This window comes from Centruroides vittatus, unplaced genomic scaffold (assembly GCF_030686945.1).
Source record: "Centruroides vittatus isolate TY-2023 unplaced genomic scaffold, ASM3068694v2 scaffold_3315, whole genome shotgun sequence".
NCBI lineage: Eukaryota > Metazoa > Arthropoda > Arachnida > Scorpiones > Buthidae > Centruroides > Centruroides vittatus.
The window spans coordinates 2,192,406-2,209,175 of record NW_027122703.1 but is presented as its reverse complement, the minus strand read 5'-3'; the positions used below and the strand labels follow the sequence as shown (position 1 = coordinate 2,209,175).

General features: G+C 30.5%; 1 protein-coding gene across 1 annotated transcript in view; it reads right to left on the bottom strand.

The window, feature by feature from the left end:
- The window catches only part of OstDelta (oligosaccharide transferase delta subunit), a 30,254-nt gene that overhangs the window by 471 nt on the left and 13,013 nt on the right, over positions 1-16,770 (bottom strand). Inside the window, exons 9-16 of the mRNA XM_067286369.1 lie at positions 6,976-7,172; positions 6,790-6,907; positions 6,631-6,722; positions 6,344-6,548; positions 6,128-6,232; positions 3,336-3,419; positions 150-245; positions 17-92 (exon numbers count right to left, since the gene is read on the bottom strand). Coding sequence (XP_067142470.1) covers positions 17-92; positions 150-245; positions 3,336-3,419; positions 6,128-6,232; positions 6,344-6,548; positions 6,631-6,722; positions 6,790-6,907; positions 6,976-7,172 — 973 coding nt within the window. The remainder of the gene's footprint in view (positions 1-16; positions 93-149; positions 246-3,335; positions 3,420-6,127; positions 6,233-6,343; positions 6,549-6,630; positions 6,723-6,789; positions 6,908-6,975; positions 7,173-16,770) is intronic.

Below are 16,770 nucleotides of genomic sequence, written 5' to 3'. Positions count from 1 at the left end.
ACTTTAAATAGCTTACCTGCTAATCCTACATGAAACCCTATGGCACTCAGGCTTAAAGGGAAGTTAGAGATATTGACACCCATTCGTCCCCACTGTAAGAAAATTTCATATTATTGCATGTCAAAATTAATAAAAAATTTCTAACTTACCAATATCAGTAGTAGCAGAAAAGGAACTAGCAATAATCCGCAGAATGTATTTGAAACCACTGCTGGAGGTGTTTTTTCTTGTTCTCTAAACATGTGCTGAAAAAAATATTTTTTTATTAATACAAATTTTAGAGTATAATTCAATGTATTACATCATAAACAAGGTTTTGACCAGAAAGAGAATTTGATATTAAATATATCAATAAAAAGGAATTTCAACAATTTACTGTCCTTCACATAATATTAATTCAAAAAATAACTAAGTTTTATTTAGTTAATAATCTGTCTATATAAATTAGAAAGAATTTTATTAGATATACACACTTTTTTGGATGCTGTTATCTGCATTAGGAATTTAATAATGTGCAAAAATCAAATTTTCATATTGGTGTTTTAACGTTGCATATATTAAGTACATGATTATCCCAAACACAACTGTTGTAATATTTTATTGGTATTTGACAGTAAATGAAGGGGTATACTAATGAGGGTTGGCTTGTATTTTTGTCAGTTATTTACTTATGAACAACAAACCTTCCATATTGAGCATACATTAAAAAATCCCAATTATTGTGCCAATTCAATTAATGCCAGTAAAAATTTCTGGAATTCCTTCCCCCTAAACAGTTTTGTAATGAATCATGGTAGTGAAATTTTCAGTGTGACTTACCCATAGCAAGTAGCAATGAGTTGTCACTTCCGGCTTTTAAATCTGTTGCTCTTCCATATGAGTAAATGAGCAGTCATTTTGATTGTATAAATAAATTTCATGTTTTTCTTTAATCAAAGAGAAATTTCCAAATACTAGTCAACAAAGAATGGCAGAACACTTCATTTTTGTGTAAGAAAATCAGTCACAGATGTATTGGACACATCTTGGAAGAAAAAAACTAAGGCATTGCATCTTAGATCTGCTAAACATGAGAATCTTAAAGATGCCCTAGTAATCTGGATTAGACAAGTTAATGCCAAGTATGGAATTGTAACAGAAGCTGTAATCATAGAAAAAAGCAAAAGAATTTGGAAGACAGATGGTAATTACAGACTCCCAATATATCAAGATTTGGTTGGCAAAATTCAAGCAGCATCATGGACTTTCACGGTGAAACAGCAGAAGTGGATGGCCAACTATCATATCAGATGCTCGTGAAACATTCTCGGATATGGTTATAGTATGAGTTGTAAAATGTTCATAATGTGGATGAAAGTGGGTTGTATTACTGCCTGCAGCCGACAAGACAATTTCCCGTGGTCCCATAAAAGACATGTAAATCTATCTTGTGTTTACTTACATTGTTTTTTGTACAAATGCAGATGGATCTGACAAGTCACAACAGTTACTGGGAAAACTACATGTCCACAATATTTCAAACATTTTGATCCAAACCTTTATATGAATTGGCTTCGTAATTGAAAGGTTTGGATGACTGCAGTTGAATTTAGTAACTGGCTCCAAGCATTTAATGAATCTATGATACGTCAAAACCATGAGGATGATGATGATGATGATTAATGCACCATGTCATAAAGCAGAGAAGTTGAGTAATGTGAGAATTCATTTTTTTCTCCCCAAGAATACTTCAACTTCAACCTTTAGATACCCAGTAATTATCCGATGCTTTAAGGCACGCTACAGACATTTCCAGGTGAAGTACTTCACTGAAGGCATTAACAACGACAAGCCAGTTACTGCTTCAGTGAAGCATGTTCTTTTCATGATTGAATGTTTCTGGAATGGGGTAACACCTAAAACAATCCAAAATTGCAGGAGCCCCACAGAGTTAATTCCATCAGTTCAGAGTTCATTACAGTAAAATCATATGGTAGAAGAGCTGACAAATGTTTTGAACCAACTTCAAGCAACAGCATCATTGGGAAATCCCTTACTTAAGAAGAACTTTTAAAACTTGATGACAACTTGCCAACGTTTGAAGAGATGCTGAAAGCTGCAAAGCATACTGAAAATTCTGATTTAGATGGTGAGACTGAAGAAGTGCAACATCTGCTAAAGAAGCAAAAGAAAAAATTAGAAGCATTGTGTTGATTCTGATGTAATGTCCAATGTTTATACTATAACTGATATTGATGAAACAAGTAAGCATAAAAAGTGCAGTCATTAATACCAGATTTCTTTGTCTCAAAATACAAATACAGTAGAGCGTCAATTATCTGAATGCCGATCAACCAAAAGTGTTCCAGTCAGCAAATTCAAATTTCCGGTAGTGCTGTGGCACTGCAATATTTGGCTATGTCCTGGGATTTTAGTTATATTCTAGCAATTTTCCACACATTATACGCCATTTCAAGTCATCCTCATGAAAGAGAATAACCTGATACTAAGTATAGCAAGCATGTATCTATGCTATTTTTATTGTACAGTGGAACCTCGGTATACGTCTGCTTTAGAATACGTCCTGTTCGAACGAAACAAATTTTGCTCAGTATATGACTTAATTCAATTAGACACGCCATCTATGAACAAGTAGCACTATCAGTGTACTAGACCAGACTAGACGTTCACAGTCCCATGGTCTATAACTTTGTTAAATTTCTTCTGATTTTAATTTGTAAGTAAAATTTTATTATTTTTATTAATCATGAATTGCAAAAAGGACAAATGAAAAGCAATGAAAAGCAACAAAAAACTAAAAAAATGACTAGAATCACAATGGAACTGAAAAAAGAGATTGTTGAGAAATATGAAGGTGGCACAGGTGTTTGAGATTTAACTGATATCGTGAAAAATAAAGACATTATAAAATCTGCTAACATTACGAAAGGGGTTTAATCAATTTTTAAACAGATTATTAGTATTAAGGAGAGTTTGATTTGATTTTGATTTAATGATTTAAATAATATAATACAATATACTGTAATAACTTTAATAAAAAAATAAATTTTATTATAGATTTTTAATGTGCTCAAACAGTGTTTAAATTATTTTACAACCCCATTAATATATCATATCAAGAGGGTTTTTTTTACATGAGAATGGATTAATCATTTTTACATTACTTCTTATGGGAAAGGTTGGTTTGGTATACGTCCTATTCGGTATAAGTCCAAACATCAGGAATGGATTAAGGTCGTATACCGAGGTTCCACTGTACTTTATTTTGCCATAAACAAATTGTTCTGTTACTGCACAAACATGAAGAATATTAAATAATAATTGAAAAATCTTACTTTTATTTCTGCTTTAACAGCATAAGGATTCTCTTTGGCTTTAGGAGGATTTGGATGAGGAGGAAAGCTTAAAATAATTTCACTCTGAAATGATAAATATTTTAATACATAATTTTAATTAATGAATTCTCTACTTAACACAAATTTCTAATTGATTAATTTACCTGGTATAAAAAAATTTAATGTTTAGAAGATTTCAGATATAAAATATTAATACATACAAGTACCTTTTAAAAATACTTAATTAAACTATTTTTAACATTATAAAAACATTGAAAATTTTTCTAATCAAGTTTCCACACTAAATTTTATTCAATACTAGATAATGAATGTAAATTGTAAAAACAAAAATATAAATAATATTTAAAATTATCAAAAACTATTTAAAAAAAATTTTAGTACTTAAATCTTACAAAAATAATTTACAGCGAAAAAATTATAGCTTGCGTATAGTAAGTAGGCTCTTATGCCAATATTAGATTTCTTAAGATTCCAGCAAATGTTGAATCGGCATAAAGAGAATATATTTCAAAGGAATGAGTTCCAGATAAATATATCCTATATATTTAATCTCAATTTTTTCTTTTGTAACTAGTGTGTGAAGTGTACAAATTTCTTACATTAACATTACATAGATTTATATTGAATTCTGTAATAAAATATATACACAGACATTAAGAAGGAGATCTTAGTCTCTATCTGGGGATAATCTGCTATATTTATATCAATTGGAAGCACTTCAAGTTTTATAATAATAAAGAAAGCTTGGTCAATTCGTTTGGCTCCTCCTACAAAACATACTGGTAAGACAGACTGTAATGATTCCCCTTATCATCTAAGATCTTACATTGAACAATTGTTCTAATTTCTAGCTATCTATTAATTGCTATAAATTATGCATTTCTTATAGATCATAAAACACTTCTTGTTCTTGCTAATGTTTCAGAGTGAACTGTACATCCAGTAACACTAAAATTTACTATAATGAATGCACTAACATGATTTTACACGATCGATAGCATGGTGTGATCTTTCTTTAGTAGTTAGAACATGGGTATAGAATTTTCAAAAATTTTGAGAAAAATAACATAATTAAAATATTTTCAAACCAGCATATATTCATTAACATATATCAAAGATCCATATACTAATATATATACTGTATATGAACAACATTAAACGAAGTACAAGTACTCCTCACTTTACGACCGAGTTTCGTTCTGACAACTACGTCAATAAGCGAGGAGCTTGCGCCGGGAATATAGGATCGTTATAAAATTATGCAACAAACTTCAAATTTATTCATAAAAGGACTATTATAGTACGCTTAGTGTGCATGTCACCATTCACCACTGACCGACACTCAAGCCGAAAAAGGGGATTCCCCGAATTGCAGGTCGAAACTCGATTGGTCGTTAAGCAGATAGGTCGTAAAGTGAGGAGTACCTGTATAACTAATGATGATGATTAAATGTCAAAATTTACAAACTCTAACAAAAAAATTACAAATTTACTGATAAAATTTCACACAAATGTGTAAATTTTTGACAATTTTCAAATTCTTTTAAAATTGATGATGTTACTGATGTCGATATTCTCTTCTAAAAGTGATTTTATTAAAACATTTCCAAGCCATTCATTGGATAGTTTGTTGATGAAAAAATTTATACATAAATTTAAAGTATTTTTTAAAAGGCAACAATCCAAACATTTTTTAGATAATTAAACTTCATGTAAGACAGAACCATACTCTAAAAATTCCTGAAGTTTTTCTAACACCTCATTCTATCAAAATGTAGTACTGTTTGACAATTACTGTTACTGTTGACACAAATGTAGTAACGTGAAAAAAATTGTAGATTTGAAAACTTTAACAATGATTTGTTTACTAAGTGCAAATATGATCTCATTTCAATTAGTTAATGATCATTCATGTTAACAGAGCTGAACATAAACTAAGTGAATGTATAGATAACTGTTATTTTTTCATTTAATTTTGCATAAAAATTAACCTGATGCATATAAGTTGACTAATTTGGTAACTTCAACTATAGCAAGATTGAGGCAAGAAACTTTGGTGTAAAAATATAATTTTTATTACATTTTTACATCAAAACATTTTTGTATGCTTATACATTTTTATATGTAAGCACACAAATGTATAAAATTAAGAAAAAATTTTTTATCCATTAATTTTTAGTTAGTTTTCTAACTTTATATACTGTTTAGGTAAGTTGGGAATATAAGTGCATATAAAGAAGTTATTCTGTACTTATTTTTGCTTTTGTAATCAGAATATGTCCTAAATGCAAGAGAGTTTGGCCACGCCTGGTTTAATGATAAAAATATTCAAAACTATATAATATTTTAAAATACTTTATATGGTATTTTAGGTAATGACTATAATATAAAGAAATACAGTAGAGAATCGTTTATCCGAACACCGGTTATCCAAACGCTTTCCAGTCGGACTGTGTCGTGCTGAATCGAACTTTTTTGATACTAGATTTACTTCTAAAGTATAATTTTATATTTTTCAATATATTTATTTTGATTGTACAAAATAAAGAAATAATTTTTAACGATACGATAGCCTTGATTATTATTATAAAAATTTTCGTTAGGCTTAAAATCGACGAAAATTCAACACGAAGTGACACGCGACGGAGAAAAATTTCAACATCAGACAGGTTAATATATTTTTTCCTACATAATTGGTTATCCGAATAACCCCAGTCCCCAACTGATTTGGATAAATGACTCTCTACTGTGCATGAAAATGTTGAACGTACAGTTTTCCAAACAAAAGGATTTGCTATGACAGCATCGCCAACAATTAAAATTAAGTCATATTTGCCTGAAGCGTAATCGAATTCCTTGGCTTTGCCATTAACATCCTATTTAAAGAAAGAAAAAAAAAATTAACATTGAAAAAACAATACAATGAATATGGGAATTTATCAATTTAGCATCAAAAAATACATTTAAAATATATAATTGTTTTCTACCAAATCAAATTTATAAACTCCAGCAGTATCTGGCTCTGCTACAAATACTATCTGCTGTTTAGTTTTCTGATTTTCTAATTGGACAAATACTTGATGTGCATTCATTATATCACCAGCAATTTTATCTTTCAGTGTAAACTTCATGATAAGTTTCTGATGATAATCTGCTTCAAGAGATGTAGCTAGCTGTTTATTAAATTCCACTCTAAAAAAATACATTTTTAAAAATTATTTTATAAATTACAATGTTTTAAATAATTTAAAAGTAATTATCATGCATTCATTACTTTGTAGTTTTTGCAGCTGTTGTTTGATCTCTATCAACCAAACCAATTTCTACATTTTCAATTCCAACTTCTGTCATCACTTTAACATGAATCTAATAATTTAAAGGATTTTATTATACAATTAATTAATTTGAAATAACAAAATATAAAATTACTTACCAATACTCCTACATTTCCAATGAGTCTTTGATCTGGTTTACTTGGTACTGCACTAAGAGAGATTTTATAAAATCCACGTAAGGGCTTTTTCTCCAAGAAGTTCAAAACATAATGGGTGCTGGAAATCAAAATTTTAAAGTCAGAATAATATAAATATCAAACACTTTGGTATTAAGACCGACTTACGCGTCTCCTTTCACGGGCATGAATGGCGTTTTACTCATGATGACAGCATTATCCTCCAGACGAGTGGCCGCATCAGCCACGACTTGCAATGCACCTAGAGAGGCACCCAATACATTTGTAACCTGAATCTGTACATTAGGATTCTGAGATGATAGTGCTCTATTGCTAGCAACAGTTACAGCCACAGGAATATGGAACTGGTGAAAAAAGAAACACAACTTTATTAAATAAAGAATATGTATTTTACTTATCAAATTTATATAGAAAAGAAATTAACAAATTAAAATTCTAACACTTGTTTTACATGCATATGCATAATATATTAGCTTGTTAAATTGTTTTATCAAATTTACTTATTTCAATATGGGTAAAATGAAAAGATACAATTAAACAGTAACAGTATATTGTGTGCGCGTGTCAGGTGTGTTTACGTAATCCTATGCTTAAGAATGTGGGGTGTGATTTTCCTGCTTAGAGAGGGAAAAATTGTGCATTTTCTTTTGGTATGTCAGGTCAGTGTTGACCAGGATGTGTAGCTGTGTAGCTGGTAAGGAATCAGTGTTTTGTGTATTAATTAATTGTCGGACGCCAGAGTGTTGCGCGCTTGTGGAGAAATTAAAGTTCAAATTTTGTTGTTGTGTTATAAAGAATCTGTGTACTGTGTTTAGAATGTGTAAATGAGAACATTTTAAAACATTTTACAAAAAACAATTCTTGATATATCATAATATATATTGATAAAAAGGGTTTTTTCCAAAAAAAAAAAAAAAACTTCATACTACATCTTAAGACAGTGTTTTTCAACCTTTTGCATTGAGTGGCACCCTTGATTGAAAAATAAAAAATCGTGACACTCTTGACCAGCGGCAGATCTAGAATCTAAATAAGGGGACTTTAATGGGGGCAGATGAATTCTTTGCAAAAATGAATATTATGTGCAATGCTGGGGTGGGGTCCTGGGGAGGGGACTCCCTCCCCAGGAAGAAAAATTTTAAAAATTGACAGTTTGAAGTAGCATTTTAATGCAGAAAAAGTATTTGTGTGTGTTCAAAATCAAAATTTAAGTCAATTGAATTTTGTCGAAATATCTTCATGTAAAATAATAGTCTTGCTATTGTGAGACTGCGGATTTTAGCGGAAAAATCTGTGAAAATGAAAGAAAACTTTCATTTTTTTGTTCAAAATATTATTGTAAACAATCCCCGAGAGAAACAATTCCTCGCGGAGAAAGGAGGCAGCGGTCTCCCTTAACTAACAACAGTTTGGTGGGAAAGTTGACACTTAGCTGTCAAGAATTCGCAAGTCATCGTCAACAACCGACAGCTTCCCACACTAACTCTATAAAAGCTCGCGCAACCAGAACTTTGCGCGCTCGCATAGGAAGTTATTATTGTACTTGTGTCTGTCTCCATGCCCAGGAACGAAGTCCCGTCGGAGGACCTACGAATAACTCGTCCACATCGTCAGAGATCGCCACATTTCGAGATATCATCCAATCTCACACCAAGAGGTATTTTGTTAGGACCTTTGTAAACTCTCTCTCCCGCACCGGCAATAGGCTTAACGCATAGCCGTCTTAGTAGAATCTGTAAACTTGCATTTAACCGCATACTACCGTAGAATAGTTTGTAATCGCTTTATATGTTATTCTAGTTATTCAATAAATGTTTTATTTGTTAACCTGTCTCCTGTCATTCCAAGACGCCTGTCGACTTACCAACGCACCTCCCCACTCACTTTTTTGCCCTCCTAGCCATCCGAAACGACAACGAGATCGGGTTTTGCCAACCCGTGCAGTGTAAGTGGTCAGCGAGGATAACCCCTGACCCTCTGCTTATCTCACACTATTGTTTTTTAAAACTAATTTTATTATCGGCCCTAAACTTTGAGACACCCCCATCGTGGCGCTGCGGCACCCTAATGTACCGCAGCACCCCAGTTGAAAAACACTGTCTTAAGAGGATCAAGATGAATAAAAAAATCCAGTAATGAGTTGCACAACTTTCCCGGCAAAATGCTAAAATTGCACGTGGCACCAACCGTTATGAGATTTTATTAAAAAACTTATTTTATTATAAAATGGCAAAAACCTTAATTTTGAGAGTACAGATGAATTATAAAAAATTTTAAATGCTAATAACAAGTGAAATCTTCAATAAGTCCTATCCTACTAGAGATATGACATGACCTATCTATCTCCCACCCCCTTGACCTTTAACCACCAAAACTTAATAGCATCAATCTCCCTAATACACAAATCTCTTGCAAAATTTCAGAAACTTTTGACAAAAGACAGGAGTTATTAAGCTTCAAAATGGGTAAACAAAATCATGTGCTCCAGACACATACAATAACATCCAAAGATACAGAATAAACCCCAAATTTTTTTGCATTTCTCAACATTTCAAGGTTTTGAGTCCAAAAATATACAAATTCAATTTTACAACCAACAAAATGTTTGCATTCTTATTCTAATATGAAAAATAAAATACAAGTTATCTTTTTGTCTCATTGTAACAAAATGAAACATTTCATAATGGTAAACTCTTTGATAACTACTTCTAGGAACTGCTCAATTTTGATAATCATAAAGAATATTTTTCTTAACACACGAAACAATATACAATTTAATTATAACATATCTATATAGAACGACATCAATTCGGGGAATATTCTAAATTAACAATTCTCGGCTTCATAAATAAGATATTGTAAAGTGTCTAGTCAAAGAATTATTTTCTTGAAAATTAAAAATTAATCAATATGCAATAGAAATTTTATGTCCTAAATTTTACTGACTAGTTAACTTGAAACTGAACTTTAATAATTCGTCTCATTATTACTATTTTAAATTTATGTGCATAAATTAAAAGATTCATTATTTCACTTAATGTCAAACAAACTGCCAAATTATTGGGCTTATAATATGAGTAGGTAGTTAAATAGTAAAGAATTTTTCTTAAGGAGTAGCCAAGTCCTATTTAGTATTTAATTAACTAACTAATATGTTACAGCCCAATAACTTGACAATTCCTTTGGCTTTAACTATAAATCAGGTTTGAGTTGATATTTATACGAGTATTTATATATATTTTTATAAATAAATAAATACATACAGTCAACTCCGCATAAGTTGACACCCGGATAACTCGTCACTGGTTGGTTATGTAGTGAATTTTTTGTGGTCCCAGCCGACTTACCAGTGGCGTGCCGTCATTGGAAGTGATGGAAGCGCCGATTCCACCTTCCAATGACCTTCCCTTGTATTTTATAAAATATAAATTTTCATATTTTAACGTACTTTGCATTAATTAAAATTAGTATTTTATTATAACTGCATTAAGTATCTTTTACAAATTTCTATACTACATGTGAAAAAAATGATAAGATTGCTATTGTATATTCGAATAATTCGGTGGCGGAAAGAGTGTCGAAACCGGGTCAGTTTCCAATCAGCCAGATTATATAGGCATTGTCACATGCAGTTTACAGAGCACCAACCTCACCCGGTTTAGCTGGTAGAAGCAACACACGCATAAAGCTTCTAATTTTATATCCCGGACGGTTGTGGGCTGTTAGCCGCCTGCCTGCTAGATGTTCGGCCGCCCTCGCCCAATTATGCGAATCATGAGTAGATTAGATCAACGGTGGGCAACCCCCGGCCCGCGGGCCAGCTACGGCTGGCGAAAAGTTTCTATCCGGCCCGTGAGATCTTTAATAGATTATTAAATTAGAAAAAATAACTAATTAATAGTTATTTTTCCAATTCTTTGTAATTTTCGAAACGATAAGAGAAATAAATGTAGTAATTAACTTTTTATTTCATTTATTTCATATTTGCAGACTAAAAAAATTACAAGTCACAAGAAGGCGTCAATTAACTACTACGGCCCGCGGAGAAAAACGTAAAATTTATTCTGGCCCATGTTATAAAAAAGGTTGCCCACCTTAGACTAGATTTATAACTTAACCCAACCGATAGGAATTTACTGGCATGTTTTTATGATAGTTCTGTATAGTTGACAGCAGTTTAAAAAAAATCCATTAAAATATTTGATATATTTATTCTGTGTTTATTCTGCTCTCCCATCTTATATTACTTACGGATTTCAATGTTAAACCGGTGATATTACGATTTAGTATGTCCCATCCGCAAGGGGATGCAGAAAAAACGTGTACAATTCTAGTACAGTGTTAAAAAATTAACTGTTACTTTGGCAGCATCATTTACAACCAAATTTAATGAATGAGACGTACAAGGTACAGAAAAAAGCTCTAGAATTTATTTTCCTTAAATTTACGATTTATGTATCCGTTGTCATAAAAATTTCTTTCCACTTCTTTCCCAAGACTACAGATATCCAAGTACTGTACAAAGTAACTAGTTTCGACTTATTTCTACTTAAGAAGTAGTTAAATAATTAAGCGATTAGGGAATTAGAAACATAAATAAAACCCTGATGAAAGAGCCGAAATTTTACTTAAACAGAAGCTTAACCCAACCAATCTCTTGCTGAGTACAGTGGGGTCTGTTCTCTTCATAATATTAGATGTAATAAAGACAGAAATTTTTCCAGTTCAATGAGAGTGACCGAAAAGTTGTAAATTTTGGAAATTTCCTTGGACACTCTGTCCTAAAACGAATGTTAGAAAACAAACGACGGACAATCTGTTAAGTTTAACATATTTAGATTTTTACAGCTATGGTGAGAAACGTTTAAAATCTACAACAACCCTGTCGCGTCCTTTGATATATACTAGTGATGGATGCGACAAAAGAGGCATTTGACATTGACCGGTATCAGCACCCTCGAGATTTGGCACGCACACACTTACCTGGACCGTCTCTGATTCCATTCATTAGCCACTCGTAGGGAGCTACAGTATTTCACTAAGTGGATTGTTTTAAGATTTAAAAAGTAAAGAATATTTTGTTATTTTTATGTACGTTTCTTCACAAAGTTATATTTAATTATAAGTTTCTTTAAAAGTATATTCGTACAATTGAAGAAGTTTTTGTACTAGGTATGTATATTCGTCACACATTTTGTTTTACCGAGTAAGTTTTTTTTTATAATTTTAATTTTAGCCCTTATATCGTGGCTAGTGATTCAAAAATTTATTTTAAAAAAGTTTTGGCTAGAGACCATATAATGAAAAAGAAAACATTATTAAAAGAGAAAGACCTATGCCTAAATTAAATATAAATACGTCAACAAAAAAATTTCGACATTTTGACAATAAAATTTACGACGAATGACGATTCTTTCGTAAAATTGAAGCAATTTAGAAATCAAAATAGAATAGAATTTAACATTGGTAGACAATATAAAATAAATATTGAAAATTATAACGAGATAATTACGATTAATAGGTATATCTAAATTAATAGATGTTATATGAATTGAGATTTGTAATGACAGCTGTTAATATAGTAAATATATAGAAGTCTCTGTAATCCGAACAAAATATATTTGTAAATCGGTAGACTATCTTTCAGCCAAACTGCTAATAACTTCTTTTATTTAATATGGTAAATGCATTTCGGTCCTATTTTACATCATGGACCCTCTTCAATACCTTCATACTCCCGGATCTTATATGTGCTTCTACTGCACCAATACAGCTAATTTACATGTAAACATTCACACAGTAGTTGACTGTGATGCTAAAAACAGTTAAAAGATTACATTTAATGTACAACACTAATTTGTTATAATTATATGTTATAAAACCGAATTTTAAAAAATTGAAAAAATACAAAATTACATACGTTTTTGGTGACCGTGGAATCAATTCCGTACAATATATATATATATACCAATAAAACATCACTGCGGTATACAATTTTCAGTGGTAATACGTCACATAACCAACCCGTACAAATTTACACACTGTAACAATCGTTATACAGCACTATCTCACTGCGCCATCTATCAGAGGGTACCATCTCTGATCAATTTGCATACCGTTGGAAATGTTGATCAAATTATTATTTTTACTGTTGTTGTATTTTATTATTTCTATGTGTTCTTTAAATTTGCGTTTATAAATATCCCGTTCATTATGTAAAATTTGTACACTATTTCTATCAATTTGACAATTATTATTAACAACATGAGGGTACCAAGGAGAAATATTATTTTTCAAACGCATAGCTGCTTCATGTTCTTTAATTCGTTTTTCCAATGTACGACCTGTTTCCCCGATATAAACTTTCGGATTCTGACAGTTGCAATTAATTTTATACACAGTACCAATCTTTTTTTCCCTATCAATTTTAATTGGGTTAGTTCTTACTTTAATATTATTTAATATTTTATTGGTCAAGGACGGGGCCAACACAATTTCATCATTTTTTAAAAAATTTATACACTTATTATATATAATATCCACATAAGGGAAACTATTATAGAGATGTTTTTTATTCTGCTTAATATTAAATTTATTTCTTTCATAATTGGTATGCCATTTCTTTAATATGTGTTGTGGGTAACCATTAAAAATAAATTTTAAATTTAATTTATTATATGCTATGGTTTGTTCGTTATTATTAGTGATTCTTGTGTATATTTTCCTCAGTTCCATTATATAAACATTCTTTTTAAAACTTATTGGTGCACTTGAGTAATAGTTCATTGTTTTTTGTACATTGGGGGATTTTGTATAAGTAGTAAATGAATATTTTTCTTTTTCTTTAATTATTGTTATATCCAGAAAATTAATTTTATTATTTTGTTCTAACTCTATATCGAATTTTATATGCTGACTTATATTATTTACAATCTTTAAAATATCTTTTTCATTTATGATTTTGTTATTAAAAATTAAAAAGTAATCATCTACGTACCTTCTTACTATTTTTACCCCAGGTATATTTTGTATTTTAACATCAATATTCTTCATTACTAACTCGGCAAGTTTTGGCCCCATCCTTGACCCCATGCCTATACCGTCAATTTGTCTATAATAATCGTTATAAACTTCAAAATAATTGTTTTTATAAGCGAACTTGATTAATTCAATTAATGCTGGATTGTTATTATTTTCAATTAAACTATGTTCTACTAATTCCCATTTAATGTTAGGGTACATATTTTTTATGTCTAAACTCATGAGGGTATCTGTGTTCTCTCTTTTGATTTTAAGAATAGTGTTGATAAATTCATCCGCATTTCTAATGCTATTACTAGAATTATCAATATGTTTTAGCTGTTCTTTTATGTAACTTTCTAAATTATACAAAATAGAGTAACGAAAATCTACTAAGGGTCTGTATTGTTCAATTTCTTTGTGTGTTTTTAACCGAATGTTTAATTTCGGGGTTCTATTATTTTTAAAATTTAATATCTTATTTTTATTTATTTCACTAATATCATTATTTGAATAAATATTTTTAATTATTTTAGTGAGGTCTTTTTTAATTTTTTTGTATGGATTGTTATTGAGTTTTTTATATAGATTTTCATTTTTTACTTGTTCTTTAACATTATTTTCTAAGTCATTATTATCTATTAATATGAGTTGTTTAGTCTTATCCGCTTTAATTATTGTTAAATTATTTTGTTTTAAAAAATTTATTGTTATATTTAAACTGTTTTTATACTTTTGTACTTTATATTTATTCTTTCTGTATTTCAATTTTATATCATGGGTAGCTATTTCCTCATGTTGTTAATAATAATTGTCAAATTGATAGAAATAGTGTACAAATTTTACATAATGAACGGGATATTTATAAACGCAAATTTAAAGAACACATAGAAATAATAAAATACAACAACAGTAAAAATAATAATTTGATCAACATTTCCAACGGTATGCAAATTGATCAGAGATGGTACCCTCTGATAGATGGCGCAGTGAGATAGTGCTGTATAACGATTGTTACAGTGTGTAAATTTGTACGGGTTGGTTATGTGACGTATTACCACTGAAAATTGTATACCGAAGTGATGTTTTATTGGTATATTATATATATATTGTACGGAATTGATTCCACGGTCACCAAAAATGTATGTAATTTTGTATTTTTTCAAATTTTTTAAAATTAGGTTTTATAACATATAATTATAACAAATTAGTGTTATACATTAAATGTAATCTTTTAACTGTTTTTAGCATCACAGTCAACTACTGTGTGAATGTTTACATGTAAATTAGCTGTATTGGTGCAGTAGAAGCACATATAAGATCCGGGAGTATGAAGGTATTGAAGAGGGTCCATGATGTAAAATAGGACCGAAATGCATTTACCATATTAAATAAAAGAAGTTATTAGCAGTTTGGCTGAAAGATAGTCTACCGATTTACAAATATATTTTGTTCGGATTACAGAGACTTCTATATATTTAAGATGTTATATGTTTTTTCTCAAAGCAAGAATTGGCATTTAGAGGGCATAGGGAATTTATTGAATCTAATAACGGAGGTAATTACATTGAACTTTCTTATTTATTAAGTATGTCAGATAATCTATTAAAAATACATTTAAAGAAGTATACGGTTTTCTACTGGCTTATCAAACAAACGAATATGAACGGGCCCTGACGTGCAATTAATTGATTGCCCCTGTAAGTCGGCTTCTTACAGAAACACAGCTTCCCTATCATCAAATGTCACGGCACGCCACTGCGACTTACATAGGCATTAATGTTATTAACCTTAAAAATCTCGGTTTACTCAACATTGTTTAACTTGTCACCACTGGAGAAATCTACATACTTTTTCTGTTTCATACTTTTTAGAATTCTGATAAGTCGACTCCCCCCTGAAAATTGAGTTCACACCACACAGCTTATTGTATGGTGTGAACTCATTTTTTCAGGAGGGGAGTCGACTTATCAGACGTCAAAAAGTGTGAAACAGAAACAGTATGTTGATTTATCCAGTGGGTGACGAGTTAAACAATGTCGAGTAAACCGAATTTTATAACATTAATAACATTATTGCCTATGTAAGTCGGCCGGGACCACAGAAAGCTGACTAATTAACCTACGGTGACGAGTTATCCAGGTGTTGACTTATGCGGAGTCGACTGTATATATATATATATATATTAAGCAGAAACATTTATAAAAGTAATTATAATTATGTAAATATTTTTATTTAAATTGTTTAATATAAATCAAATTTTGAATTACTTTAATTTTAAATATAACTTAGGCTTTAATCTCGAATTTTCTCTGACACATTTACTACAAATCAGGGATTGTCAATGACACCTGTACAAATGACAATCTGTGTCATTTGTACAGGTGCCAAATGATATCTGTGATCATTTATGATTTATTGTCCATAATAACTCAATTATTGATATTTACCATTTTGTTAAGAGGAAACAATGTGTTTATAGAATAAAAGTTCTTATTGTATTAGTAGCAAATGGAATGTAGCCAAAATATATTCCATTTGACAATTATAAAAATAAATACAGTAAATTTCATGAACTTCAATAATGCTTAAAAATTTCTTCCTGATTTAAGAGAAAAATAGGCAATTCTTAGTACAGTGATACCTCGGTTTTCGTTGATAATCCATCCGAAAATAATCGGCGAAATCCGAAACCAACAAAAACAAACCAAGGCAATTATTTCCATATGAATCAATGTAAATCACTAAGCAGTTTTCACTGTATTTATTTTTGTTTATGATTCCAATCATCATCTCTATGTAGCTTTATTGAGAACATAAAATATGTATTAATTAGCCTAGAGTTTTTTTTACCTTTTTTCTAATAGTGGCATCCCCAACTCGGTAGTTTTTTCTTGTGGTACCCCTACGTTTTTATCAATG